This window comes from Saimiri boliviensis, chromosome 12 (assembly GCF_048565385.1).
Source record: "Saimiri boliviensis isolate mSaiBol1 chromosome 12, mSaiBol1.pri, whole genome shotgun sequence".
NCBI classification, from domain to species: domain Eukaryota; kingdom Metazoa; phylum Chordata; class Mammalia; order Primates; family Cebidae; genus Saimiri; species Saimiri boliviensis.
Window position 1 is genome coordinate 448,222 of NC_133460.1, and position 26,745 is coordinate 474,966.

The following is a 26,745-nucleotide window of genomic DNA, read 5'->3' on the forward strand; positions in this document are numbered from 1 at the left end:
AAACCCCAGCTGAACCCACACCAATGGCAGGTGCCGGCTTGCTTCCTGGAGCCTGCTCTGCTGACTTTGGTGGCCTGCAGGGAGTCGTGCCCTTCCTCCACCCATGCCTGGAGCTCCTGGTGTCACCCACCTGCAGTTTGCGTAGCTGCTTGATGGCCTCCTCCCTCCCCTTGATGGCTGAGTCGGCCTGAAGCTCCAGGTCTTTCAGGTCCCCTTCCAGCTTCTTCTTGGCCGCGGCTGCCAGCGCACGTTGCTTTCGCTCGTCTTCCAGTTCTGTCTCATACTCGTGAAGCTGGGAGAGGAAGAGAGATGAGTGCTGCCCTGCTGCCCCTGGGAGGTCCTTTAGTTCCCCCAGGTGTCATGCCACTGCACCCCTGCCCCAGCACAGCCCCCCTGCAAGGCGGGCATGAGGAAATGGAGACTCGCCAGGCACGGGTGACTCACGCCTGTAATCCCAGCACTTTGGGAGGCCAAGGTCAAAGCAGGTGATCACTTGAGGCCAGGAGTTCAGGATCAGCCTGGCCAACGTGGCGAAACCTTGTCTCCACTTACAAAAAATAATAATAATAATAATAATCACTGGGTAAGGTGGCGTGCACCTGTAATCCCAGCTACTTGGGAGGCTGAGGCAGGAGCATCACTTGAACCCCAGAGGTGGAAGTTGCAGTGAAATGAGATTGTGTCACTGCACTCCAGCCTGGGCGACAGAGTGAGACTCTTGTTTCAGAAAAAGAAAATAGAGTTTCCATACTATTCATGAGAAGTGGTGATGAAAATGAAAAATGCCACCCACCCTCCCAACTCCTGGCCTACCCGGCAGCACGCACCTGTCTCTGGAGCTGCCTTCTCTTCTCCTCGTTCTGCTCATCCCGGGCTTGGAGATCTCTCTCAAACTGGCCCTTGAGCGCCTGCATGTTGACTTCCAGCCTCAGCTTGGCGTCCTCTGTGGCCTGCAGCTCATCCTCCAGCTCTTCCAGCTGCGTCTTCATCTCCTCCATCTGGGTCTCCAGGGCCCGCTTGGACTTTTCCAGCTCATGGACCTGCCAGCAGAGCGGGCAGCCCCATTCCCTGAGGCTCAACTTCATAAAGACTGTTGAGAAACCCCCTGTGAGCAGCAGCTCAGAGCCCAGGGAGGTGGCTTTGGCCTCCTGCAGGATGCATGGCTGGGACTCAAGGTGGCCCCTGAGAGCTCAGACCCCCAGCCTTGCCCTCGGACCCCCCAACTCAGACCCATCCTCCACTGCTGTCCTCAGCCCCTCCTGGCCTCTGCTCCAGTCTAAAAACCTTCCATTTCTGATGATGGTTCACTGTAAAAGACCCGGAGCCAGCCTCCCATGGCCTGGTGAGCAGCACAGAAGCTGCGTGGGTGAAACATGGACAAGAAAAACCACCAGGAGCCACTTACGTTCTTGCCCACATCATCCTTGGAGCTGACCAGATCTTCCATTTCAGCTTTGAGCATTTTGTTGGTCCGCTCGAGCTCCTCCTTGGCTTCCAAGGCCTCTTCCAGGGCCCGAGCCAGGGACAGGGCCTTGGTTTCCTTCTCCCTGGCTTCTGCCTCGGCTCTGTCCCTCTCATCTGCGTATTTGGAGGAGATGTTTTTCTCTTCCGCTAACAGCTGCAACACAGCATGAGACCCAGAGGTGACTTCTAGGGGTATGCCGGGGTCAGCGTCACTGAATTGTAAACACAAGGGTAAAGCCCCATGTCCTACTGAATGTACCGAGGTGCGGAGGTAAGCCACATACGTATCTATGGGAGTGGTTTATATGATCACCATCGTGCTTCTACATCGACCTTATGCAGACCCAGAAATGAGCAGAATTGTGGTGGTTTTTTTTTGAGATGGAGTTTCGATCTTGTTGCCCAGGCTCTGGGGTGCAGTGGCGCGATCTCGGCTCACTGCAACCTCCACCTCCTGGGTTCAAGCAATTCTCCTGCCTCAGCCTCCTCAGTAGCTGGATTATAACCAGCTAATTTTTGTATTTCTAGTAGAGACAAGGTTCCGTCATGTTGGCCAGACCTCGAGTGAGCCTCCTGCCTCAGGCTCCCGAAGTGCTGAGATTACAGGTGTGAGCCACCAAACCTGGCCAAATCCTTGTGCTTTGAAAACCACTAAAGCTGCCCATGTTGCTTAGAGCACACTGAGATCAAAATGACATTTAAAGCTGCCAGAAGCCAATTACTAATTTGTTTCATGGCCACAAGTAGCTATTAATATGTCATGAAGGTATCCTAAGAGCCTTAGTAGGGAAACAGTGTGAGTGGACCTGCACACATCTCTCTCTGCTTGGAGAAACAACTCAGAGAACATTCCATGCTCACGTGCATCTCATCTTCAGAGAGGACAGAGCAGTAGATTATAAATTGTAACATCCAAGAGCCAAACTTGCAGTATTCAGCAAGACAGGGACCTCTCAACGGCATATTCAACACGAAAGTCCCACACTGTATGTGACACTGCACTAGATTCGAGTGACAGGAAAATAACAAAAGCAACCTCTGGCTTTCAGCCAGATAACGAAGCAGTGAAGATGAGCTGATGGCCCAGAGGAGGGGTGGCTGATGGGAAAAGGAAGAATCGGGATGTCACCTAGCACCCTGACATCATGAGGCCCGTCAGGAAGGTGTAAGGAACCCTCGGGGATCTGGCATTGCACCTCACTGTACAATTCTCAAACTGATTTTTATTTATTTCTGAGACAGTTTTTGCTCTGTCACCCAGGATGGAGTGCAGTGGAATGATCTCAGCTCACTGTAGCCTCCGCCCCACCCCTGGTTCAAGCAGTTCTCCGCCTTAGCCTCCCGAGTAGCTGGGATTACAGGCATGTGCCACTATGCCAGGGTAATTTTTGTATTTTTAGTAGAGACAGAATTTCACCTTGTTGGCCAGGCTGGTCTTGAACTTCTGACCTCAGGTGATCTGCCCACCTCGGCCTCCCAGAGTACTAGGATTACAGGTGTGAGCCATTATGCCTGCCTGTCAGACTGATTTTTAGAATAACCTTGAGTCACTTGTAAACTAAATCATATTTACTAAATAATCTTAAAAGCTGGTATTCAGGGGTTTGGGTCATACAGGGGTATGCACTTATTATATATTTAAGATTTCATCACATGTAAGTTTTACTGCAAAATTATGTTTAAAAATGAACTCTAATTAATATGCAGTGTTGAGTTATAGAAGGGGAAGTGTACAAATGTCTGTAATTTGCTCTGAATGCACCCAAGAGATAAGGCATGATAGACAGAATTAGTCCTTATATATAAATATATGGGCCAGGCACAGCAGCTCATGCCTATAATCCCAGCACTTTGGCAGGCCAACACAGGTGGATCACCTGAGGTCAGGAGTTCAAGACCAGCCTGACCAACATGGCAAAACCCTGTCTCTACTACAAATACACAAATTAGCCAGGCAGGTTGGTGCGCCTTTGTAATCCCAGCTAGTAAAGAGGCTGAAGCAGGAGAATCACTTGTACAGGAGGCAGAGGTTGCAGTGAGCCAAGGTGGCACCGCTGTACTCCAGCCTGGGCAACAGAGCGAGACCCTGTCTCAAAATAAATAAATATATAATAAAGTCCATATAATACAGTGTCAATGACTGAATCCAGGTGGTGGCTGTACAGGTGTTCATTGTACCATTCTGTCAACTTTGCTGTGTGCTTGGAATTTTGCAGAATGAAATCTTAGGGAAGAGTGGTATTAAGAGTATAGAGACTGGCTGGGCGCAGTGGCTCACGCTTGTAATCTCATCACTTTGAGAGGCTGAGGCCAGTGGATGATCAGGGGTTTGAAACCAGCCTGGACACCTGGTGAAACCCTGTCTCTATTAATACAAAAATTAGCCAGGAATGGTGGCACATGATAATGATCCCAGCTACTTGGGAGGCTGAGGCAGGAGAATTACTTGAACCTGGGAGGCAGAGGTTGCGGTGAGCCAAGATCTCGCCATTGCACTCCAGCCCGGGCGACAAGATCAAAATTCCGTCTCAAAAAATAAAAATAAAAAAAAAAACCTATGACCTGGTAGCCTTAATGCCCCATGTCTTCCCAAGACATGAGAGCCTCCCGTGGCTCCCACAGAGCGGGGAGGGGAAGCAGGCACAGGCGGAAGCCATGTGTGGTGCTCTGCAGAGCTGACTCTCCCACCCAGCGTCCGTGGCCAGAGCAGGGGACACCCCGTGCCCTCTACCTGATCGAACTTCTTCTGCTTCTTTTCCAGGTTGGATACGAGTTGCCGCTGGTTGTCCAAATCGACAACCAGGTCATCCAGCTCCTGCTGAAGCCTGTTCTTGGTCTTTTCCAGTTTATCATAAGCGGCTGCCTTCTCCTCGTACTGCTGGGTGAGGTTCTCGATCTCCTTCTGGAACCTCTTCTTCCCCTCCTCCAGCGCTTCCACGGTGCTGGCAAAGTCCTGCAGCTTCTTCTTCGAGTCGGAGAGCTACGAGGGCAGCGACCGGGGTCGGGTGAGAGGGGCCGTGAACGACCCCCGTCCCTGCCCCCCACAGACTCTGCGAAGTGAAGACCATGTCTGCTTGCTGGGGATACCCAGTGGCCCAACTGAAGGGGAAGCTGCGGGTCAAGCACCATGGCACCAGTGCCCCACTGCGATCTGCCTCAGGGGCTCTCGGCGCAGAGAAGCCAAGGGGACCCGTCACAAAAGCGAGGACACGGGGCAGGCACCTGGATGTTGAGAGTGGAGATGTGGCGCTCCAGGTTCTGCTTGGCCTCCGTCTCCTCGTCCAGCTGCTCTTGCAGGCTGTTTCTCTCCTCCTCCAGCTGGCGCAGCTTGGTGGACACGTTGAGCTTCTGCCGAGTTTCTTCCTGAAGTAGCTCCTGCAAAGGGGACACACGGAGGTCCCAGGGACCTTCCCTGAGGAAGGCCACCCTCCAGGTCCCCCAGATAATGTGGCAGGACACTCACCTGGGTGTCCTGGAGCTGGGACCCGAGGGACGCCACGTCCTTGGCCAACTTAATGGCCTTCCCCTCGGCCTCGTTAAGCATCCCCGTGACGCTCTCAACTTCAATCTGAGGGTGCCAGGAGACGGGTTAGTCAAAGCCTCTAGAATGGGATCCTTGCTAAATAAGAGGAGCCCTTTTTACTCAAAACACATGGTGTACCCTCATGGGCTAGGACTTGGGTGTCCACTGATGGAGAAAATACCCACGAGGTATGGGACTCTGATGTTAAAAAACAAAAACAGAGAAATCTCTGTGGCATGAAAGAAACTCCATCACCTAAGAGTTGGGACCCTGGCTCCAGACTATCATTCTAAGAACTTATTTGAGCCCCAATTGTATTGACTGGGCCCTGATCCCACTAAATGGATCCTGGATCCCTGCCAAGGTTGGTAGAAACAAAGCAGTAGGTGTGAGAGTCCAGACCTGGTGCTCTGGCTGGTCCACTCTCCACGTTTGGAGAGGGGAGACCGGGATGGTACTTGAACATCCAAGGGATGCTGTCCTGTCCTCTCCTTCCTCACTCCTGCTCTTTGTCCCTTCACTGATCTTGATGGCCAGAGTCAGAGCCGAGACACAGACCCTAAAGGTCAAAATGCCCTCTGTGCATTCTCTGCCTTTCACTGCCTGGTGTCTTTGCACAAGTCCCTTTGAAGGTATTAGCCTCCCCTCCATCTCTTCCATGGACAAGGAGGATGCGTGATATACATGCCTCTCTTACAGGACACTTATAGGAGGGCAGAGAAAACTCCTTCTCTCAACCGCGTGTGGAAAACACAGCTCAATGAATGCTTCCCCTGCCCCTTGGTCCCAGGCTGTAAGCATGTTAAATATTTAGCAATGCTCTGGCCACATCCCATGAGTGGAAAGTTGGGGCAAACGTCTATTCCAAGCAAAAGACGAAAGACAGACCATGTCATTCGTCAGCTTCAAACCCCTCAACTGCTTGGCAATCGCCCAGATTAAGGACCAACATATGTGTAAGAGGTTCTCAAAAGGCCTGCATCATCTGGGTACCACCTCCCCCTCCAATCCCACTCTGTACTGTCCCCCACCCCGAACCCCAACCCTAACTGGCTGCTCTAGGTCTCTCCTCGTTTTTCTGCTTACCACAGGGCCTTTGCACATGCTCTTCCTGCTGCCTTGTAGACTTACCCATGTTCCTTAAGGAAGCCTTTTGTGGCTCCTCCTCCCCCAGGTTGGGCCTCCTGGTTATTTACACTTAGACATCACGTGCCTTCCCTTTGCTGTATCATTTGACATTCATTTGCGTGATTATTCATGTCTTTTCCTTCCCTTCCCCCCAATTAGGCTAGAGTCCTACTGGGGCAGGGAGAGCGTCTCTTCTTCCTTGCTGTGGTATCTCAGGATTAAGCACAGTGCCTGCCATACAGCGGGTGCTCAATAAATACTTGTCAGAATGGCAAAGGAAGGTTTTTTGTTTTTTGCCTTTTTTTTCCTGAGACCGAGTTTTGCCCTTTTGGCCCAGGCTGGAGTGCAGTGGTGCGGTCTTGGCTCACTGCAACCTCAGCCTCCTGAGTAGCTGGCATTTACAGGTGCACGCCACCACACCCAGCTAATGTTTGTATTTTTAGTAGAGACAGGATTTCGCCATGTTGGTCATCCTGGTCTTGAACCCCTGACCTCAGGTGATCCACCCACCTCGGCCTCCCCAGGTGCTGGGATTACAGGCATGAGCCATTGCACCCGGCCAGAAGGTTTTTTAATATTTCATTGAACAGGGAGATCGTTGCCTCCCCTCCAGGAATCAGCTAGAGGAAAGGACTTGCTCGCGGTAAGAGAGACCTCGGCCGGCCGGCAAGAGGCTCCTCCCCCTGCCTTACCTGCAGTTTGTGGACCTTGTCATTGAGCTCGGCCCGGGCGCGCTCCCCGTCGCTGCATTTGGACTGCAGCTCCTGCACCTGCGCCTCCAGCTTCTTCTTCTTGTGTTCCACCTCCTGCTTGGCCTGGCCCAGGACTCGCAGCTCCCCGGCCAGGTCTGCGTTCTCCTTCTCCAGCGTCTGCTTGTTCTTGTCTAGGTTCGCCTTGGCCTGGTCGAGGAAGCGGAGGGGAGGGAAGGCAGGGCGGCTGTGGCTGGGAGAGCGTTTCAGAACCTGCCCTTTCCCCGCTCGCGTCGCTCCAGGGAGGCACATGGCAGTGGGCACCAAATCACCAGTAAGATATTTGGTGCTTTTTTTTCGGTGGGGGGGGGGTATATTTTTGAGGTAGAGTCTCACTCTGTTGCCCAGGCTGGAGTGCAGTGGCACGATCTTGGCTCACTACAACCTCTGCCTCCTGTGTTCAAGTGATTCTCCTGCCTCAGCCGCCCAAGTAGCTGGGATTACAGGTGCCTAATACAACGCCTGGCTAATTTTTGTATTTTTAGTAGAGATGAGGTTTCACCATGTTGGCCAGGCTGGTCTCAAACTCCTGACCTCGAGTGATCACCCCATCGTGACCTCCCAAAGTGCTGGGATTACAGGAGTGAGCCACCATGCCCGGCCGGTATTTTGGATTCTATTTTCCTAAAGCTCATGGGTTGCAATCTGGGTTTCTGTGAGTTGTGTTCAACCTCCTGTCATGTCCCCTTGACCCATTCACTACTTTTAAAAAAATGACTTGCCAGCGTTTGAATAACTGTTACATAAAATTCTGGATTCCCACCTTGTTTTTCAGAAAACTTTAATGTTTGAAGGCCTGTCATGGCAGCTCACAGCTGTCATCCCAGCACTCGAGAAACAGGTGGGAGGATTGCTTGAGGCCAGGAGTTCAAGACCAGCCTGGACAATGTAGTGAGACCCCCATCTCCACTAAAATAAACCATTAGTCAGGTGTGGGGGCACACACCAGCAGTCCCAGCTACTTTAGAGACTGATAGCAGGATTGCTGGAGTTGAAGGAGCTGAAGATTGCAGTGAGCCATGATCACACCACTGCACTCCAGACTGGGCAACAAAGTGAGACCCTGTTTCAAAAATAGGTAACTTTGGGAGGCCAAGGCAGACAGATCACTTTCAGTCAGGAGTTTGAGACCAGCCTGGCCAACATGGCAAAACCTCGTCTCTACTAAAAATAGAAAAATTAGCTGTACATGGTGGCGTATGCCTATAGTCCCAGCTACTTGGGAGGCTGAGGCACAAGAATCACTTGAACCCGGTAGATGGAGGTTGCAGTGAGCCGAGATTGCGCCACTGCACTCCAACCTCGGCGACAGACACTCATCTCAATAAATAACATTCTACATTGTGACTGTGGTGGTGGTTACACAACATACATTAGTTAAAATTAATGGAGCTGTAAAATTGATACATTTTACTGCATATACCTCAGTAATCCTGAACTTAAAAAAAAAAAAAAAGGTCTGGAAATGGGGGATCTTGCTATCCCTCAAGGCAGCAACCTGCCAGATCTAAGTAGTGGCTGACCCGGCTGGTGGGGCGGTGATACTTCCTGGCCCTGTCCTTCACAGGTGTCGTGTGATTTACACCGATAATTTTGCACTGGTTAAGAGAAACTTATTTTATGGAACCGGCTCCTGTACGCATGTTAAGTTGCCCTACAGAAAAAAATAAATAAATAAAGTGTGTTGGGGCTGGGCTCGGTGGCTCACGCCTGTAATCCCAGCACTTTGGGAAGCTGTTGCAGGCAGGTCACTTGAGGTCAGGAGTTTCAGACCAGCCTGGCCAACGTGGTGAAACCCCTTCTCTATTAAAAATACAAAAATTAGCTGGATGTGGTGGTAGTCGCCTGTAATCCCAGCTACTCAGGAAGCTGAAGCAGGAGAATCGTCTGAACCCGGGAGGCAGGGGTTGCAGTGAGCCGCTGCACTCCAGCCTGGGTGACAGAATGAGACTCTGTCTCCAAAACAAAAAGTGTGTTGGACAAAAGCATGGTGGTGTGGGAGGACTCCTTCCCTGGTTGTAGAGAGGGAGAAAGAGGCAAGGGAGAAGTGCACGGGTCCGAGAGGAGACGACCCGCCGCTCGGCTTTCCATAGTCCCTGGGACACGCTGGCCATTGACCAGGCAGCCCTGGAAGCCAGCTCTCCCTGCCAGACGTGACTGAGCTGCCGGGCCTCAGATGGAAATGAGGCACCTCTTGTGGTAACGGGGAGGTGGAGCGGGGGGACATGGGCTTCCTAGAAAACAGAGCCCCGCCTAAGACCCCAGAGCCCGGGCCAGTCCACATGAGGGCTCAGGGCAGCCCAGGTAGGAGCTAAGGTTAAACGTTTCCCCCACCAGCAGATGGAACCAGGGTTCCACGTCAGAACTCAGGTTGTTGGAAGCAAAGGCTTCTTTTTCCCTGCACCTGAGATGGGCAGAGGCTCGAACCCCCACCTGCTTCATGCGGGTCAGGAACGGACGTGCCATCGGCTGATGGTTGTAATAATAACTGAATCTTCCCAAAGAGGCCTCGCTGGCAATGGGCTCGGCCTCCAGGCCCTGCTCATGTCTAACTCTCCCCAGGCATGGTGATGGTCAGTGACTCTGTGCCTCACTCTTCCAACCATTTTTTTTTTTTTTTGAAACTCAGTCTCACACTCTGTCGCCCAGGCTGGAGTGCAGTGGCACGATCTTGGCTCACTGCAACCTCCGCCTCCCAAGATCAAGCAATTCTCCTGCCTCAGCCTCCCAAGTAGCTGAGATTACAGGTGACCACCACCGTACCTGGCTACTTTATCTATTTTTAGTAGAAACGAGGTTTCACTATCAGTGGTCAGGCTGGTCTCGAACTCCTGACCTCTGGTGATCTGTCTGCCTCAGCCTCCCAAAGTATCAGGATTACAGGTGTGAGCCACTGCACCCAACCTCTAACCATAAAGTTAAAAGGGACAAGTATGGCTTATCAATGTCTTGAGGGCTAATTGTTCCTGAAGGTGGAAATAGCCCATTCTGATTAAAATTGTATAAAAATAAAAAGTAGGCTGGGAGTGGTGGCTCAAGTCTCTGATTCCAGCACTTTGGGAGGCCAAAATGGGAGGATTGCTTGAACTCAGTTGCTGGAAGTCAGCCTGGGCAACATAGTGAGACCCCCATCTCTACAAAGAACTTAAAAATTAGCTGGGTATAGTGGTACAAGCCTATAAGTCCCAGCTACTAGGGAGGCTGAGGCAGGAGGATCACTTGAGCCCAGAAGTTCAAGATTGCAGTGAGCCAAGATTGTACCTCTGCGTTGCAGCTTGGGTGACAGAGTGAGATCCTGTCTCTAAAAACAAATAGTTTTTTAAAATAGTAACTTTTTGAACATAACAAAACGAACACAATTGAATGGCAAAATGTATATCTTAGTTACAACTGGCAAAATCCAATTTGTCCAAAATACATAAAGAGTTGACAAAATGTTGAGGGTTAGTATTTAGATCCCACTCGACAAGTAATAAGAGCCTGTTTATTTATTTGGAGAGTGAAGGTGAGCTCAGTCCCGTAGGGTGCTTTTCAGAGGGTCTTCCCAAGACCACCGCCGTCAGGATCAAGGGCAGGCCTGGAAATCTGTACTTTAATGAGGGCCACAAGTGAAGTGAAAAGTAGTTTGTAAAGCGCTTGGAATAGTGTCTGGTACATAAGTGCTACATGTTTTATTTTATTATTTTACTTATTATTTTTATATGAAATAACACTTGAGGTTTCAACAGACCAGCCAGTGAACTGGCTCCCAGGAAAGTATTCACTAAACCAGCACATGGAAGAATGTTCACCTTGACTAGTTGACACGTTTGAGATCTACATCCCCATCCAAACCTCATGTTCAACTGTAATCTCAGCCAGGTGTGGTGGCTCCTGCCTGTAATCTCAGTACTTTGGGAGGCCAAGGCAGGTGGATCACGAGGTCAGGAGTTCGAGACCAGCCTGATCAATAATAGTGAAACCTTGTGTCTGCTAAAAATACGAAAATTAGCCAGGCGTGGTACTGGGTGCCTGTAGTCCTAGCTACTCGGGAGGCTGAGACAGGAAAACCGTTTGAACCCAGGAAGCAGAGGTTGCAGGAGCCAATATCGTGCCACTGTACTCAAGCCTAGGTGACAGAGCGAGACTCTGTCTCAGAAACAACAACTGTGATCTCATATTCAATTGGATTACAATGGTTCTGCAGGCTGTACAGAACCACTGGATTACAACTGAATGAGATTTGGGTGGGGACGCAGACCCAAACCGTACCGACTAGTCAAGGTGAACACTGGGGCCTGGTGGGGTGTACTGGATCATGGGGGCGGTTTCTAATGGTTCACCACCGTCCCTTTGGTGCTGTGCTCATGAGATCTGGTTGTTTAAACTTGTCTGGCACCTCGCCACTCTCTCTCTTCTGCCTGCTGTGGTCATGTAAAATATGCCTCCTTCCCCTTTGCCCTCCACTGTGATCCTAAGTTTCCTGAGGCCTACTCAGAAGCAGAAGCTGCCATGCTTTCTGCATGGCCTGCAAAACCATGAGCCAGTGAAACCTTTTTTCTTTATAAATTACCCAATATTGGGCTGGATGCAGCAGCTCACACCTGTCATCCCAGCACTTTAGGAGACCAAGGCGGGCAGATCACCTGAGGTCAGGAGTTTGAGACCAGCCTGGCCAACATGATAAAACACCGTCTCCACTAAAAACAAAAGAAAAAAGAAAAATTATCCTGGCCTGGTGGTGCACTCCTGTAGTCCCAGCTACTTAAGAAGCTGAGGCAGGAGAATGATTTGAGCCCAGGAGGTGGAGGTTGCAGTGAGCTGAGATCAGGGCACCGCACTCCAGCCTGATTGACAGAGCGAGACTCCATCTCTCAAAAAATAAATAATCCAGTTGAGTATTTCTGTATAGCAATACAAGAATGGACTAATACATTAGCAAGAGAACCAAAGGTAAACTCCCAACCATTCTTAGGCAATGCTGTACCCATGTAATCTAGCAGAACCAAAAGCCTTCACTGAAGGGGATGTGGAGGAGCTGGAACGTTGAGGGTGACATAACTAAGGCCTTCCAGAAAACAGTCTGGCAGAGGCCACAAGCTAAAAGGCTTACCCTGGGAAGTGAAGCACAAAGAGCTACCCCAAAGGAGAGAAAAGCACCCAAGACTCAGATTCAGCAGTGCTGTTTCCCAGCTCCAACTCCTACACACTCCAAAAAGCCCAACAGGACAAAAAATGATTTCACCTAGTCATTCTCAAATGACGCCAGAGAGCGCTGTTCTGCCACTGAAATCAGTAATACCAGTTTTCCGCCAACCTTTTTTTTTTTAAAGAAAAATAACTATGTTACCCAGGCTGATCTGAAACTCCTGGGCTCAAGTGATCCTCCATCCTTGGCCTCCCAAAGTGCTAGGATTACAGGCATCCACCACCATAGCTGGCTAATTTTTTTGTATTTTTAGTAGAGACGGGGTTTTGCCATGTTGACCAGGCTGGTCTCAAACTCCTGACCTCAACTGATCTGCACGCCTTGGCCTCCCAAAGTGCTGGGATTACAGGCTTGAGCTACTGCGCCTGGCCTAATTTTTTTTTTTTTTTTTCAATTTTAGTAGAGAACAGGTCTCACTATGTTGCTCAAGCTGGTCTTGAACTCCTGAGCTCAAGTGATCCTCCCACCTCAGCCTCCTGAAGTACCGGAATCACTGGTGTGAGCCACCACGCCCAACATGTATGGGAAGCATTTTGTAAATAAATACAAGCTGCTATCATCATCATTTGAATCTTGTGTAACTTTTTTGTCTTTATGCAGAGCCTGCCATGCAGTAATTTGATGCCGCTGACGTCACTCTGACGTGCCATCACCAAAAAGCATCACCACTTACCCTCTTGAACTGCTCCAGCTGCTCTGTCAGCTCCTCTACCGCCTGTGCATGTTTCTGCCTCATCTCCTGGACCTGGGCCTCGTGGGACCGCGTCTCTTCATCCAGGGCCTTCTTCAGCACTGTCACCTCTTGCTCCCTCTTGGCTCTAGACAGGAAGAACATGGTGGATGGCAATTGAGTGGAGACAGAGGGTCATCTCAGTGCCTGGCACAAGAGTCAGACCTCTTCCAGGACCCCGAGCCGGAATCCTCATCACTGCCCCTCTCTAGCTTGGGCCACTCACCTAACATCTCTGGACCTGGAATTTTCTCAGCTGCAAAATGTGGAGCATATTACCTGCCTAGGACGTGTGTAATTACTGGCAAACAAAGACACAAAATAACAGAATTGAAAGGATGTCTGTGAGCTGCAAAGTGTTGCTGAAATATTAATGTTGGCCCTTATTTACTGAGCAGTTACTATATGCCAGGCCCTGAGCTAAGTGTTTTTTTACACACGTCGTCTAATCTTCAGAGCGACCCAAAGAGGCAGGTGTATTATTATTTCCGTTTTACAAATAGGGAAACTAAGGCTAAGAGAGCGCGAGCAGTTTCACCCACGGCTTCACAGCCGCTGTGTGATGGAGCTAGAATTACAGGCTAGACCTTGACTTTGAGTCCACGTTTTCTGTTTTGTCTTTTTTGAGATGGAGTTTCACTCTTGTTGCCCAGGCTGGAGTGCATCTCAGCTCACTGTAACCTCCACCTCCCAGCTTCAAGCCGTTCTCCGGTCTCAGCCTCCCAGGTAGCTGGGATTACGGGCACGAACCACCACGCCTGGCTAATTTTGTATTTTTAGTAGAGATGGGGTTTCACCATGTTGGGCAGACTGGTCTCAAACTCATGACCTCAGGTGATTCACCTGCTGCAGCTTCCCAAAGTGCTGAGATTACAGGTGTGAGCCACCGTGCCTGGCCTGTTTTTTTATTTTTATTTTTATGGAGTCTCAATCTGTTGCCCAGGCTGGAGTACAGTGGCACAGTCTCAGCTCACTGTAACCTCTGCCTCCTGGGTTCAAGCAATTCTCCTGCCTCAGCCTCCTAAGTAGCTGGGATTACAGGTGCCCAACCCCACACCTGGCTAATTTTTATATTTTTAGTAGAGATAGAGCTTCACGATGTTGGCCAAGCTGGTCTCAAACTCCTGACCTCAAGTGATCTGCCTTCCTCAGTGTCCTAAAGTGCTCGGATTTCAAGCGTGAGCCACCATGCCTGGACTTTTCTAAATTCAAGGCCAGGAGGCAAGGAAGCAGAACACTGTGCCTCTACGTGCGTGTCACATGGCACAAAACTCTAAGTGGGGGAAATAAACCTCAGGGTATACAGTGTTGTTGGCACAGATTGCATCAAAATATATCCATGTGTTTGCTGAATGAATCAACGACCTAGTTGCACTAAAGTCAGGATTCGGGATCTGGCAGGTGGTTTTTGTTGTTGGTTCATTTGAAGTGAATCTTAAATTGAAAACCAATCTGATCAATTTTATTTATAAAATTTAACACAAAAGTTATACGTACACATACTTGGAAATTGGAGCTTCGGGACTGACTGATACACACATAGACACAAAGGAATTTATCAAAAATGTTAATTGGTGTCACTAAGGGTAATTTTTTTTTTTTTTTTGACATGCAGTCTCACTCACTCTGTTTCCCAGGCTGGAGTGCAGTGGCACGATCTTGGCTCACTGCAACCTCCGCCTCCCAGGTTCAAGCGATTCTCTTGCCTCAGTCTCCTGAGTAGCTGGGATTACAGGCACGTGCCACCACAGCCAGCTAATTTTTGGATTTTTAGTAGAGACAAGGTTTCACCATGTTGGCCAGGCTGGTCTTGAATTTCTGACCTCAAGTGATCCACCTGTCTTCGGCCTCCCAAAGTGCTGAGATTACAGGTGTGAGCCTGACCCTAAAGGTGATTTTTTTTTTAATGTCTGCTTTTCTATAGTTTTCAAATTCTTCTCTCACTGAGTATATCCAAGTTTTCTAACTAGGATGGTTTTGATTGCAGCCTGACACAAAGTCATAAACTTTCTTAAAACATTATGAGATTTTTTTTGCGATTTAAACATTTTTTTTACTTCATCATCTATCATTAGTGTATTTTATGTGTGGCCCAAGACAAATCTTCTTCTTCCAGTGCGGCTGAGGGAAGCCAAAAGATTGGAACCCCCAGTATATACTACTTTTGTGATGAGAAATAAGATAATGAGGGTGGGGTGCAGTGGCTCACACCTGTAATCCCAGCATTTTGGGAGGCCAGAGTCAGTGGATCACTTGAGGTCAGGAGTTCAAGTCCAGCCTGGGCAACATGGTGAAACCCAGTCTGTACTAAAAATACCACAATTAGCCAGGCGTGGTGGTGGGTGCCTGTAATCCCAGCTACTCAGGAGGCTGAGGCAGGAGAATCGCTTGAATCTCAGAGGGGGAGGTTACAGTGAGCCAAGACCACACCACTGCACTCCAGCCTGGGCAACAAAGTGAGACTTAAAAAAAATAAAAAAAAATTTAAAAAAAAGGGAAAAAAAAGGATTTTTTTTGTTGTTGTTTTTTTGAGATGGAGTCTTGCTCCATCACCCAGGCTGGAGTGCAGTGGCGCGATCTCGGCTCCCTGCAACCTCCGCCTCCCGGGTCCAAGCAGTTCTCTTCCCTCAGCCTTCCAAGTAGTTGGGATTACAAGCGCCGCTATCACGCCCGGCTAATTTTTGTGTTTTTAGTAGACACAGGGTTTCACCACGTTGGCCAGTCTGGTCTTGAACTCCTGACCGTCTGATCCACCCTCCTTGGCCTCCCAAAGTGCTGGTATTGCAAGCATGAGCCACCGTGTCCAGCCAAGAAAAGAAAAGAAAAAAAAAAAAAAAAAGATGAGAAAGAACCATGGCGCTCCAAGTCAGAGCAAACTGCACCCAGGAAGGGAAGCGCGCGGGGCCGAGAAGTCCTGTGGCGCGGGCTCTGCTCTGGGCTTGTCCCCGCCCTCCCATCCCGCCGGCGCGGCCCTCGCCTGAGCTCCTGCTGGGTGGCTGTGCTGTCCAGCGTGTCCTCCAGCTCGGTCCGCAGGGCCTCCAGCTCCTCGCCCAGGTCTCGCTTCTGCTTTTCGGCCTTGTCCCTGGCGGCGCGCTCCGAGCCCAGGTCGTCCTGCAGGTCGGAGATGCGGCCCTCCAGCTCCCGGATCTTCTTCAGGGCGCTGCTCTTCTGAGCGACCTCATCGTCCAGCCTGTCAGGGACACACCCAGCAGAATCAACCCCCAGGGCCCTTGGCTTTTTCGCTTTCAATGTGACCAAAAATGGTTTTGTGGGACCAGACACATGTGGCAGAGACATCCAGACACTTCCTGTCCACATCCCCAGGCCTGCTTCCTGCTATGTCAGACTGCTTGAGACTAACATAGGACGCGGGCGCCACGGTCTGACATCACATCAGGTTGTGTGTGCGCGTGTGCGTGTGCGTGTGTGCGCGCGTGTGTCTGTGTGTGTGCGCGCGTGTGTGCAGAGATGCAGAGTGTTGGCCCCAGGCCAGCAGGGTGTCCGCTGACAGTGGCACCGCGCAGATGCTTTCAGAACGTTGCACGGTCGTTCTCCCCTGGCAGCTGTCTGTTCTTTCTGCATGTGCTCAGTGGCTGGAGTACCCACCATAGGCACAGCACTCGGCCAGCCACTGCCTGTGGGGGATATTCAAACGCGGGCTCTGCGTCTGGGGGGTGGTGACCGCACATGACGGTGCGCTGTAAGAAGCCCTGTGAAGTGGCAGAGCGCTGCCCCAGAGGCAAGCACGCTGATCTTACTGTGCTTGTGAATGGGCAGCAACAGGAGACAAAGTGAGACGGCTGGATTGGGGTGAGACTGCAGAGGGTGCGTGGGGCCTGAGGGTGAGGCTAAGGAAACCGGCTTTTCCCTGCTAAGCCAGTGACGTTAGGTTTTGGTTTTTTGGTTTTGAGACAGGGTCTTGCTCTGTTGCCCAGGCTGGAGTGCAGTGGTATGATCATAGCTCACTTTAGTCTCAACCTCCTGGGCTCAACGGATCCTCCCACCTCGGCCTCCTGAGTAGCTGGGACTACAGGCACACACCACCATGCCTGGCTCATTTTTAAATTTTCTGTAGAGACAGGGTCTTGCTATGTCGCCCGGGTTGTTCTCAAACTGCTGACCTCAAACAATCCTCCCACCCTGGCTTCCCAAAGTACTGAGGCTACAGGCATGAGCCACTGCATCCAGCCAGCTAAGTTTTTTGAGCAGGTTGGTGCCCCAGAGGAATGTTTTCTCCTTATCACCCCAGCACTGTCGATGCAGCACAAATCAGAAGAGAAAAGAGCCAAGCCAGGGGATCAATCAAAAAGCTTTGAGGCTAAGGCCGGGCGCGGTGGCTCAAGCCTGTAATCCCAGCACTTTGGGAGGCCGAGGCGGGTAGATCACGAGGTTGAGAGATCGAGACCATCCTGGTCAACATGGTGAAACCCCGTCTCTACTAAAAAATACAAAAAATTAGCTGGGCATGGTGGCGCGTGCCTGTAGTCCCAGCTACTCAGGAGGCTGAGGCAGGAGAATTGCTTGAACCCAGGAGGCGGAGGTTGCGGTGAGCCGAGATCGCGCCATTGCACTCCAGCCTGGGTAACGAGCGACACTCTGTCTCAAAAAAAAAAAAAAAAAAAAAAAAAAGCTTTGAGGCTTAAATTCCAGCTCTCCCTCCTAGAAGCAGTGACATTATACCTGTTCCATTACCCCTAGGGGGCTCAGCTTCCTCCTCAGACAAAGATACCAGCAGTACACCTGGCCAGGTGTCTGCAAAGGTATTGCTGGAAAAGAGCTTAGCACAGAGTGAGCAGGTAAATAATCATTCATTGTGGCTGCTGCAGTATCACCATTAGTATAAAGCCAGCTAAGAGCCAGGAAGAGTGAACAACAGAGGGAAGGGATGGGGCGCATGTAGAAGGACTGGCAGAACCTGAAGGCCACTGCTCGCTGGGGGTCAGCAGAAGCAATGGAAGAGACTGGCGTTCACACAACACTGGCCCCTTACAGGGAGGAGCTGGGGAAGGGAGGTCATTCCCTCCTTAGACAGGGGCATTTGAAACGCCAATGGAAACTGGAAATTGACCCCTTAGCAACTGGGGTCTAGACGGGAAGAGCCTGGATGTGGAAGAGGCATCGGCAGCACCGTGGGAGGCCGAGATCGACTGCAAAGAGACTATGTGTTTGTAGGGAAGAGAAGAAATTGAAGGTGAAGAGCTGCGGGACTGAACGGGGTCAGGGAGGCTCATGGGAGGACTGGGCTGGGAAACAAGTTCATGCCACGGGCCTGGGGCCACCTGGACCAAGGCAGCCACTGTGAATGAGCAGGGGCCCACGGGACACGTGAACACAGGGCAAATGCCCCTTGCCAGCCCCGCTACCTGGCCAGGGCCGCCTGCAGCTCCTCCTCCTTCTTGGCCAGCTGCATCTTGAGCTCTGCGATCTGTGCCTGGAGGTCGGCGATCTGCTCGTGGTAGTCGCTGGCATCACCTTCCAGCTTCCGTTTCAGCTTCTCCAGCTCCTGCCGGCTCTTCTCCTCCTTCTTTAGCCGCACTGTAAAAACCAGGGTGCTCTTCAGAAGGGGGAGGCCCCGGAGAGATGCCTGGAAATGAGCCTTCCTGCTCAGGCATTTTACAGAGAGGACATTCACACATCCCCTCATCGGTAGCCATCATAGCCACAGCCTGGACCATTATCTCCTGATGAATGTCACCTTTTATCATATTATTAGTGTGTGTGTTGACTGAGGGTGATTTTGAGAGGCGAGATAGAGTTGTCACTCATGGGATAACTGCTTTTAAAAATACCCCCATTCAAGGCCAGGTATAGTGGCTCATGTCTGTAATGCCAGCACTTTGGGAGGCCGAGGCGGGAGGACTGCAGGAGCCCAGGAGTTCGAGACCAGCCTGGGCATAATAGTGAAACCCTGTCTCTACAAAAAATAAAAAATAAAAAAATTAGCTGGGTGTGGTGATGCATGTCTGTAGTCCCAGCTACTCAGGAGGCTGAGGCAGGAGGATTGCTTGAGCTTAGGAGTTTGAGGCTGTAGTGAGTCACGACTGTACCACGTGCATTCCAGCCTGGGCAACAGAGCAAGATCCTATCTCTAAAAAAATAAAATAAAAACAAGCCCCATTCAAAACCTCTTTGGGTAGCTGGTTTACCTTCCAGTTCTGAAATCATGGATTCATGCTTGTTTTTCAGTTTGGTAAGATTCTTGGCCTTTTCTTCCTCTTCTGCAAGATTCGTCGTTAAATCACTGATTCTCTCTTCAAGGAGTTTTCGCTCCTTTTTGGGGAAAGAAAAAAATGTCTTCAGTGTTTTTCTTTTCTCTAGAATCTATGTTTCAGTTTTATTAATTTCCATATAAAGAGTTGAAAGAAAAGCCCACATTATAGCCAAATGCAACTAGAGTTTTAAATGGTAAAGAGAAGTCTCCCAACAATTTCCAAAATCTGGCCATTTCTCATCTCGTGCCAGTCTGTCCCTCACACTGTATGTTCAGCTAAAGGTGCCCTCCTTCCATTCCTGCCACTGGCCAGCTCTTTCCTACCCCAGAGCCTTTGCACAGTGGGCCAACCAGCTGAGATGCTCTTCTATGCCCCTCTAACTGCTTCTCCCTCTCCGGGTTTCTGCTTAAATGTCACCTCCAGGAAGCCTTCCCTGAATACCCTTCCTCTATCCCCCATTGCCATACTCACTTTTTTTTTTTTTTTGAGACTGAGTGCAGTGGTGCGACCTCAGCTCACTGCAACCACCGCTTCCCAGGTTCAAGTGATTCTCCTGCCTCAGCCCCCCGAGTAGCTGGGATTACAGGCACAGACCACCACACCCAGCTAATTTTTTGTATTTTCAGTAGTGATGGGGTTTCACCATGTTGGCCAGGCTGGTCTCAAACTCCTGACCTCAGGTAATCCACCTGTTAAAGACTCCCACGGTGCTGGGATTATAGGCATGAGCCACCACACCCAGCCTGCTGCAATCTTATAAGATGGTCAACATTTCCTTCAGAGCCCTGATCACCATGGTAAATGGTAGTTATTTGCCATCTCACTAGATTATAAGCCCCATGACGGCAGGGTCCTCCTTCACCATGTATACCTGCATCTAACAGCCTAGTTCACAGTACGGGCCAAGCTGACATCTAACTCAAAGAACTCAAAGCAAGACCCTTCATGGACCACTTACTAGGGTGACCAGCTTGTCCTGGTTTGCAAAGGGCTTTTCTGCTTTGAGAACGGAAAGACCCAAATCCCCCAAATCCCCCCGATTCTGGTGAGCCTGTTGTTTTCAACACAGAAGCTTGATTCCACTCTTTTTTTTTTTTTCTTGAGACGGAGTCTCACTCTGTGGCTCAGGCTACAGTGCATTGGCATGATCTCGGCTCACGGCAACCTCCACCTCCCAGGTTCAAATGATTCTCCTGCCTCAGTCTCCCGAGTAGCTGGGATGACAGGCATCCACCACCATGCCTGGCTAATTTTTATATTTTTAGTAGAGACAGGGGTTTCACCCTGTTGGCCAGGGAAGTCTCCACCGAACTCCTGGCCTCAAGTGATCCGCCCACTTTGGTCTCCCCAGGTGCTGGGATTTGGGCGTCAGCCGCCACACCCGGCCCTTACTCACTTTTGACAGTTTGTTGTTTTGATCATCCATAACCAGGATCTCATCCTCCAGTTTCTTGATCTTGGCCTCGGCCGTGACCTTCTCAAGTTGCAGCTTCTGCCTCGCAGCTTCCTCCTCCTCCAGCTGCTCTTCAAGGTCCTTTGTTGTGGAGGGAAAAGAATAACAGCTTTGACGATAACAAATTTACTCTCGTGGTGATCTCAGGACTAGTGAGCACAGGGGCTAGGCCTGATGATGCCCAGAATTCTGTAGCCTCCTAAAAAGAAGAAATTAAAGGCCTGCGCCTGGGTGGGGTGGCTCACACTTGTAATCCCAGCACTTCGGGAGGCTGAGGGGAGAGGATCACTTGAGGTCAGGAGTTCAAGACAAGCCTGGCCAACATGGTGAAACCCCATCTCTACTAAAAATACAAAAAAATTAGCCAGGTGTGGTGGCAGGTGCCTGTGGTCCCAGCTCCTCTGGAGGCTGAGGTAGGAGAATCACTTGAACCTGGGAGGCAGAGGTTGCAATGAGCTGAGATTTTACCACTGCACTCCAGCCTGGGCAACAGAGCAAGACTCCACCTCAAAAAGACCTGGGTAGGCTGCTTGGTTTCATGGAACCTCAACCTTCTCATCTATAAAGTGGGCACACTAGATACCATGGTGGTTTTAAAATCTATCCACAAATTCTTTGCTACTCTAAAAAGGTGGACGCTAATTCTCCTTTCCTTGAGTGCGGGTTAGGTTTAAGGATTTGCTTCTTTTTTGTTGTTTATCGTTTTGTTTTGCACAAGACTGGAGATAGACTTTACTCATAATGATTTGCTTCTAACAACAACAACAAAAAATCAGGAGGAAGTGATGGAGTGTAACTTCAGAGATCAGGGTATAAAAGGTATTGTGGCTTCCTTTCTCCCCTCTCTCAGATCACTCTTTCTGAGGGAACTCTGCCACCATGGTGGAGGGACACTCGAGCCACCTTGAGGAGAGGCCTTCATGGTAAGGAACTGAGGCCTCCTGCCAACAGCTGTGTGAGCGAGCCACATGGAAGTGGGTCTTCCAGCCCCAGTTGAGCCTTCAGATGACTGCAGCCCCAGCCAACATCTTGACTGCAACCTCAGGCCAGACCCTTAGCCTGAACCACCCACCTAAGCCACTCTCAAATTTCTGCATGATAAATACTTACTATTTCTATCTGCTGAGTTTGGCATGTTTTGTTACGTAGCAATAGCTAACTAACACAATTATCCTCCACTTAGGCTTGCTGTTAGTAGAAAAGGGGTTAGCACATGCCAAGTCAGGGCAGCAGAACAGAGTGGGCTCGCTGTGTTTAAGTCCCAACCCCAGCGGCGTGGCCTTGATGACATGACCGACCATCTCTAAGCTGCAGTCTCATCATCTGTCCCAGCAGGGACACATATCCCTGGATGCACCTCCACAGGCCGGCAGTGAGGGTCAAGTGATTTGCTACCCGCCACAGGCTGCCCCTGCAACGCCTTACCAGCATCTGCTGGGCCATCTTCTTCCTTTCAGCCTGCAGCTGCTGGCCCCTGTCTTCTTCCTCCTCCAGGCGGGCCTCCATCTCATGCAGGATCTCCTCCAGCTCCTGCTTCTTGGCTGCCAGCCGCACTCGCATCTCCTCAGCCTCTGCGTACAGCTCTGTCTCGGCCTGCAGCTGTTCTTGTAGCAGGTTCTTCTCCTCGGCCAGCTGCACGCAGCAGGTGGGGAGGAGGCGAGTGAGCCCCACGGGGCCAAGTCCCGCTCCCCGGCAGCCCCAGCCACGCATCCACACAGGTACCTGTGAGTGCTTCTGCTCCAGCTCCTTAAGCTCATTCTCTGCCTTCTGCTGCCGCTCCTTGGTCTTCTGCAGTTCGTCCTCCTTGGCCTGCATCTCCTCCTCCTGCCGGGTCACCTGCAGCAGTGGCTTCACCTGCACACACATGGGTCAGCCTGTCATTTGTTTTTGTGGCAAAGGGATACACTGTCGTAATAAATTCGATCGGTGGTGCCAGGGACGATGTTGCTGCACCGATCCCCACCCGGGCGATATTGTCTGGAGACACTGCTGGTTGTCACGACTGGCATGGGGGGTGCCTCTGACATCCAGCGGGCAGCTGTCGGGGTTGCTGCTAAACACTGGAAGTGCACAGGACAGCCCCCTCCACAGAGGACTATTCACCCCAAAACAGCAACAGTGGCAAGACTGGGGAACTCTAGATTCGAGCACCAGACAAGCTGCAAAGGGAGGACAAGGTCTCGTCTTCCCCGCGTCAGAACCATCCCAAGAGAGAACTGCTGCCGAAAAGTGTGCTTCCTTCCAAGCACAAAAGGGAGAAAAAAAGTCTTTCAGATCCCACCTCCCTATCAGAGCCAGTGTCAACACTGTTCACGTTTTCTTCCTGTCTCTTTTCCTATGTTTAAAAAATAGGCTTGGCTGGGTGCGACGGCTCACACCTGTCATCCCAGCACTTTGGGAGGCCGAGGCGGGTGGATCACAAATGAGGTCAGGAGATCGAGACCAGCCTGGCCAACATGGTGAAACCCCATCTCTACTAAAAATACAAAAATCAGCTGGGCGTGGTGGCGCGTGCCTGTAATCCCAGCTACTTGGGAGGCTGAAGCAGGTGAATCACTTGAACCACGGAGGTGGAGGTTGCAGTGAGCCGAGATCACGCCACTGCACTCCAGTCTGGCGACAGAGTAAGACTGTCCCAAAAAAAAAAAAAAAACCAAAGACTTAAGATCATACTGCCTAGTGTCAGAGGCTGTTTTTACTATTTAAAATTAGAAGATATAGCCAGGCACGTGGTGCATGCCTACAATCCCAGCACTTTGGCAGGCCGAGGCAGGTGCTTGAGCCCAGGAGTTTGAGACCAGCCTGGACAACATCATGAGACCCCATCTCTACAAAAAAAGCAGCCAGGCATGGTGGTGTATGCTTAGAGTCCCAGCTAGTGAGGGGGCTGAGATAGGAAGGTCGCTTGAACTCTGGAGGTGGAAGCTGCAGTGAGCCATGATTGTGCCACTACACTCCAGCCTGAGTGACAGATAAAGTTTAAAAAAATTTTAAGGTATTTATTATCCCATGCTGTTTCTATGCTGTTACATCATTCTTACAACTTTAGATAGCCATCTTTTTAATTTATTTATTTAGGGATGGTCTTGTTCTGTCACTCAGGCTGGAGTACAGTGACACAATCAGCCCTGAACTCCTGGCCTCAAGCAATCCTCCCACCCCAGCTCCAGAGTAGCTGGGACTACAAGCACATGCCAGTGTCCAGCTAGACAGCTAGGTAGCCATCATTTTTTTTTTTTTAGCAGACCTATTCAGTATCCAAGCCATCATTTTTAATAGCTAAAAAACATTCCATTGATGGATGAACCATTGCTGAACTCATCATTCAGCTAGGACTAGAGACTGAAATTCTGCTATTGTAAATAAGGCCACAATAAATGCCCTTAACTCTTGATTTTCTTTAAGACTATTTTCTTTTTTGAGATGGAGTCTTGCTCTGTCGCCCCAGCTGGAGTACCGTGGTGCGATCTCACCTCACTGTGACCTCCACCTCCCGGGTTCAAGAGATTCTCCCACCTCAGCCTCCTAAGTAGCTGGGATTACAGGCATGCACCACCATGCCCAGCTAATTTTTGAATTTTTAGTAAAGATGGGGTTTCGCCATGTGGCTGGGCTGGTCTCAAACTCCTGACCTCAGGTTCTCCTGACCTCATCTGCCCACCTTGGCCTCCTGAAGTGCTGGGATTACAGGCATGAGCCCCCGTCCATGCCTGGCAATAAGGCGGCCCCTGCTACGTACTCCAGCAGCTTCCTTCATGCAAGTGTCACCGTCTGCCATCACGTATCTGTGTCTGCGATGATCTGTTTATCATCTACTCCCGCATTCAGCCAGAACATTCACAGAGGCCAGGGACGATGGTACCCATTCACAGCTGCACCCCAGCACCTGTCCTGTGCCTTGCACACAGTAGGTACTCAGTATCTATTTGTTTGGTGCAAAATCCTTGCCCCAGTGTATGCACTCAAGGGCGCATAGTCGATCACGACAGAGCATGTGTTTGTGCCGTGGGTGCCCTGCAACCAGTGCCACTACAAGCACCAGCTGAATCCAGAGGCCTTGACTGTCCCAGCAACAGAAAAGATACACTACTGGCCAGGTGAGGTGGCTCACACCTGCAATCCCAGCACTTTGGGAGGTGCAAGCAGGACGGATGCTTGAGGCCGGGAGTTCAAGACTGGCCAGGGCAACGTAGTGCGACTCCGTTTCAAAAAACGCCAGAAGCAACAAGCAACTGCAGTATGATACATGCAACAGGCTGGACAGCTCTCTAACTCCACGTATAAAACATTCTTCTTTTCTTTTTAAAGACAGAGTCTCAATCTGTCACCCAGGCTGGAGTGCAGGCATGATCTCAGCTCAATGCAACCTCTGCCTCCTGGGTTGAAGACATTCTCCTGCCTCGGCCTGCTGAGTAGCTGGAATTACAGGTGCCTGCCACCATGTCTGGCTAATTTTTGTGTTTTTTTTTTTATAGTAGAAACGGGGTTTCACCACATTGACTGGGCTGGTCTCGAACTCCAGACTACAAGAGACCCACCTGCCCCAGCCTCCCCAAGTGCTGGGATTAGAGGCACGAGCCGCTGCCCCCAGCAGCATTCTTGAGCCATCAAAATTACAGAACTGGAGAACAGCTAAGTGGTTTCCAGCGGCTATGGAGGAAGTGGCCGCGGCTGTAAGTGGGCCACGTGAGCGATTCCAGTGGTGAAGGTAATATTAACACTCCGTGTTGAGCTCACGGCTATAACGCATGTGCCAAAGGACAGGGCTTCCTCGGGCCGGAGAACCGCCAATGGACAAGGTCTGAGATGCAGCCCTCTGTTCCGAACCCACTTGCGAGCACCTCCTGGCCTGCATCTGGAGGCTCCGGAGTGAAGAGCCAGGGCTGGGGGCCCCTGGGAGGGCGGCTGGGGCACAGCACTCACCTTGGTGAAAAGCCTCCACCACTGCCAGTTCCGCAGCTTGAGGTAGGCAGCGCAGTTCCTCTGAATCACCTTCATGGCTGTCAGCTGCTGTTGCCTCTTTGCAAAAGCCCTAAGGAGGGGGAAGAGAAGATGGGGAGGGAGTCATGAAGCCTCATCCTGCTGTCCACAGAGCCCTGCCCCGCAGTGTCCCAAACCTGCATAGGAACGTCCTCAGATTCTTCCAGAAACCCTGTGTTACACATGTATTGTCTGGTTGCTCACAACTTAAAGCGTCTACAGGCTAGAGCCGTTCTCAGCGGGCAAGGAAGACCAGGGCTTGCAGCATGCTCAGAACAACTGTGATCCAAACACCACTCGGAAAACACGTCCATGTGCCTCACTCCTCAGGGGCTCCCATACACTCCAGATGCACCAGCTGTTTCTTTTTCTTTCTTTTTTTTTAGATGGAGTTTGGCTTTGTTGCCCAGACTGGGGTGCAGTGGCACGATCTTGGCTCACCGTAACCTCTGCCTCCCGGGTTCAATTGATTCTCCTGCCTCTGGGATTAGAGGCACCCACAACCACGCCTGACTAATTTTTGTATTTTAGTAGAGATGGGGTTTCACATGTTGGCCAGGTGAGTCTCGAACTCCTGACCTCAGGTGATCCACTCTTTGGCCTTCCAAAGTGCTGGGATTAGAGGCGGGAGTCACTGAGCCCAGCCTACACCAGCTATTTCTGACAAACCTATTCTTTTTTTTTTTTTTTTTTTTTTTTTTTTTCAGAGACAGGGTCTAGCTCTGTGGCCCAGGCTGGAATGCAGTGGCGTGATCATGGCTCACTGCAGCCTCAAATTCCTGGGCTCAAGTGATCCTCCTGCCTCAGCCTCCCAAATAGCTGGGACTACAGGCACATGCTATCATGTCCAGCTAATTAAAAAAAATTTTTTTTTTCTTTTGTAGAGATAGGGTTCTTGCCATGTTGCCCAGGCTGGTCTCAAACTCCTGGGCTCAAGCAATCCTCCTGCCTCGGCCTCTCAAAAGTGCTGGGATTACAGATGTCAGTGACTGCACCCAGCCCTGCCAAACCTGATCTCCCCCGGGTTGTTTTAGGAATCTCCAACTGTGACCCTGATCCGGAATTCTTCTCATTTAAGGGCTCTTGCACTGAGAAACCGTAGCACAGTGGATGTAATTCTGTCTTCCCTGCGTGGCTGCCATCTTGGATACGGGAAAACTTTAAGAATAAAATTGCCCCAGTTATCTTGGAAGCAGGAGGGACAGCGACAGGGAATTCAGTAACGAAACTGGTCAAGTTAGGTCTGTTGCAGAAGGACTAAGAGCTCCCAAATCTGGCCTTGACCTTCTTGGGTCCACGTGTCAATGAACCAACCTGA

General features: G+C 50.6%; 1 protein-coding gene across 4 annotated transcripts in view; it reads right to left on the reverse strand.

The window, feature by feature from the left end:
* Window positions 1-26,745, reverse strand: part of MYH11 (myosin heavy chain 11) — a 154,537-nt gene that overhangs the window by 16,975 nt on the left and 110,817 nt on the right. For all 4 annotated transcript variants that reach the window (XM_074381598.1, XM_039478276.2, XM_074381599.1 and 1 more), the window contains 15 exons: window positions 25,371-25,479; window positions 22,170-22,301; window positions 21,873-22,079; window positions 20,391-20,528; window positions 18,929-19,052; window positions 18,146-18,317; window positions 15,760-15,972; window positions 12,726-12,870; window positions 6,808-7,014; window positions 4,928-5,032; window positions 4,687-4,839; window positions 4,196-4,444; window positions 1,406-1,618; window positions 828-1,040; window positions 131-292 (listed from right to left, as the gene is read on the reverse strand). In XM_074381598.1, coding sequence (XP_074237699.1) covers window positions 131-292; window positions 828-1,040; window positions 1,406-1,618; window positions 4,196-4,444; window positions 4,687-4,839; window positions 4,928-5,032; window positions 6,808-7,014; window positions 12,726-12,870; window positions 15,760-15,972; window positions 18,146-18,317; window positions 18,929-19,052; window positions 20,391-20,528; window positions 21,873-22,079; window positions 22,170-22,301; window positions 25,371-25,479 — 2,542 coding nt within the window. The remainder of the gene's footprint in view (window positions 1-130; window positions 293-827; window positions 1,041-1,405; window positions 1,619-4,195; window positions 4,445-4,686; window positions 4,840-4,927; window positions 5,033-6,807; window positions 7,015-12,725; window positions 12,871-15,759; window positions 15,973-18,145; window positions 18,318-18,928; window positions 19,053-20,390; window positions 20,529-21,872; window positions 22,080-22,169; window positions 22,302-25,370; window positions 25,480-26,745) is intronic.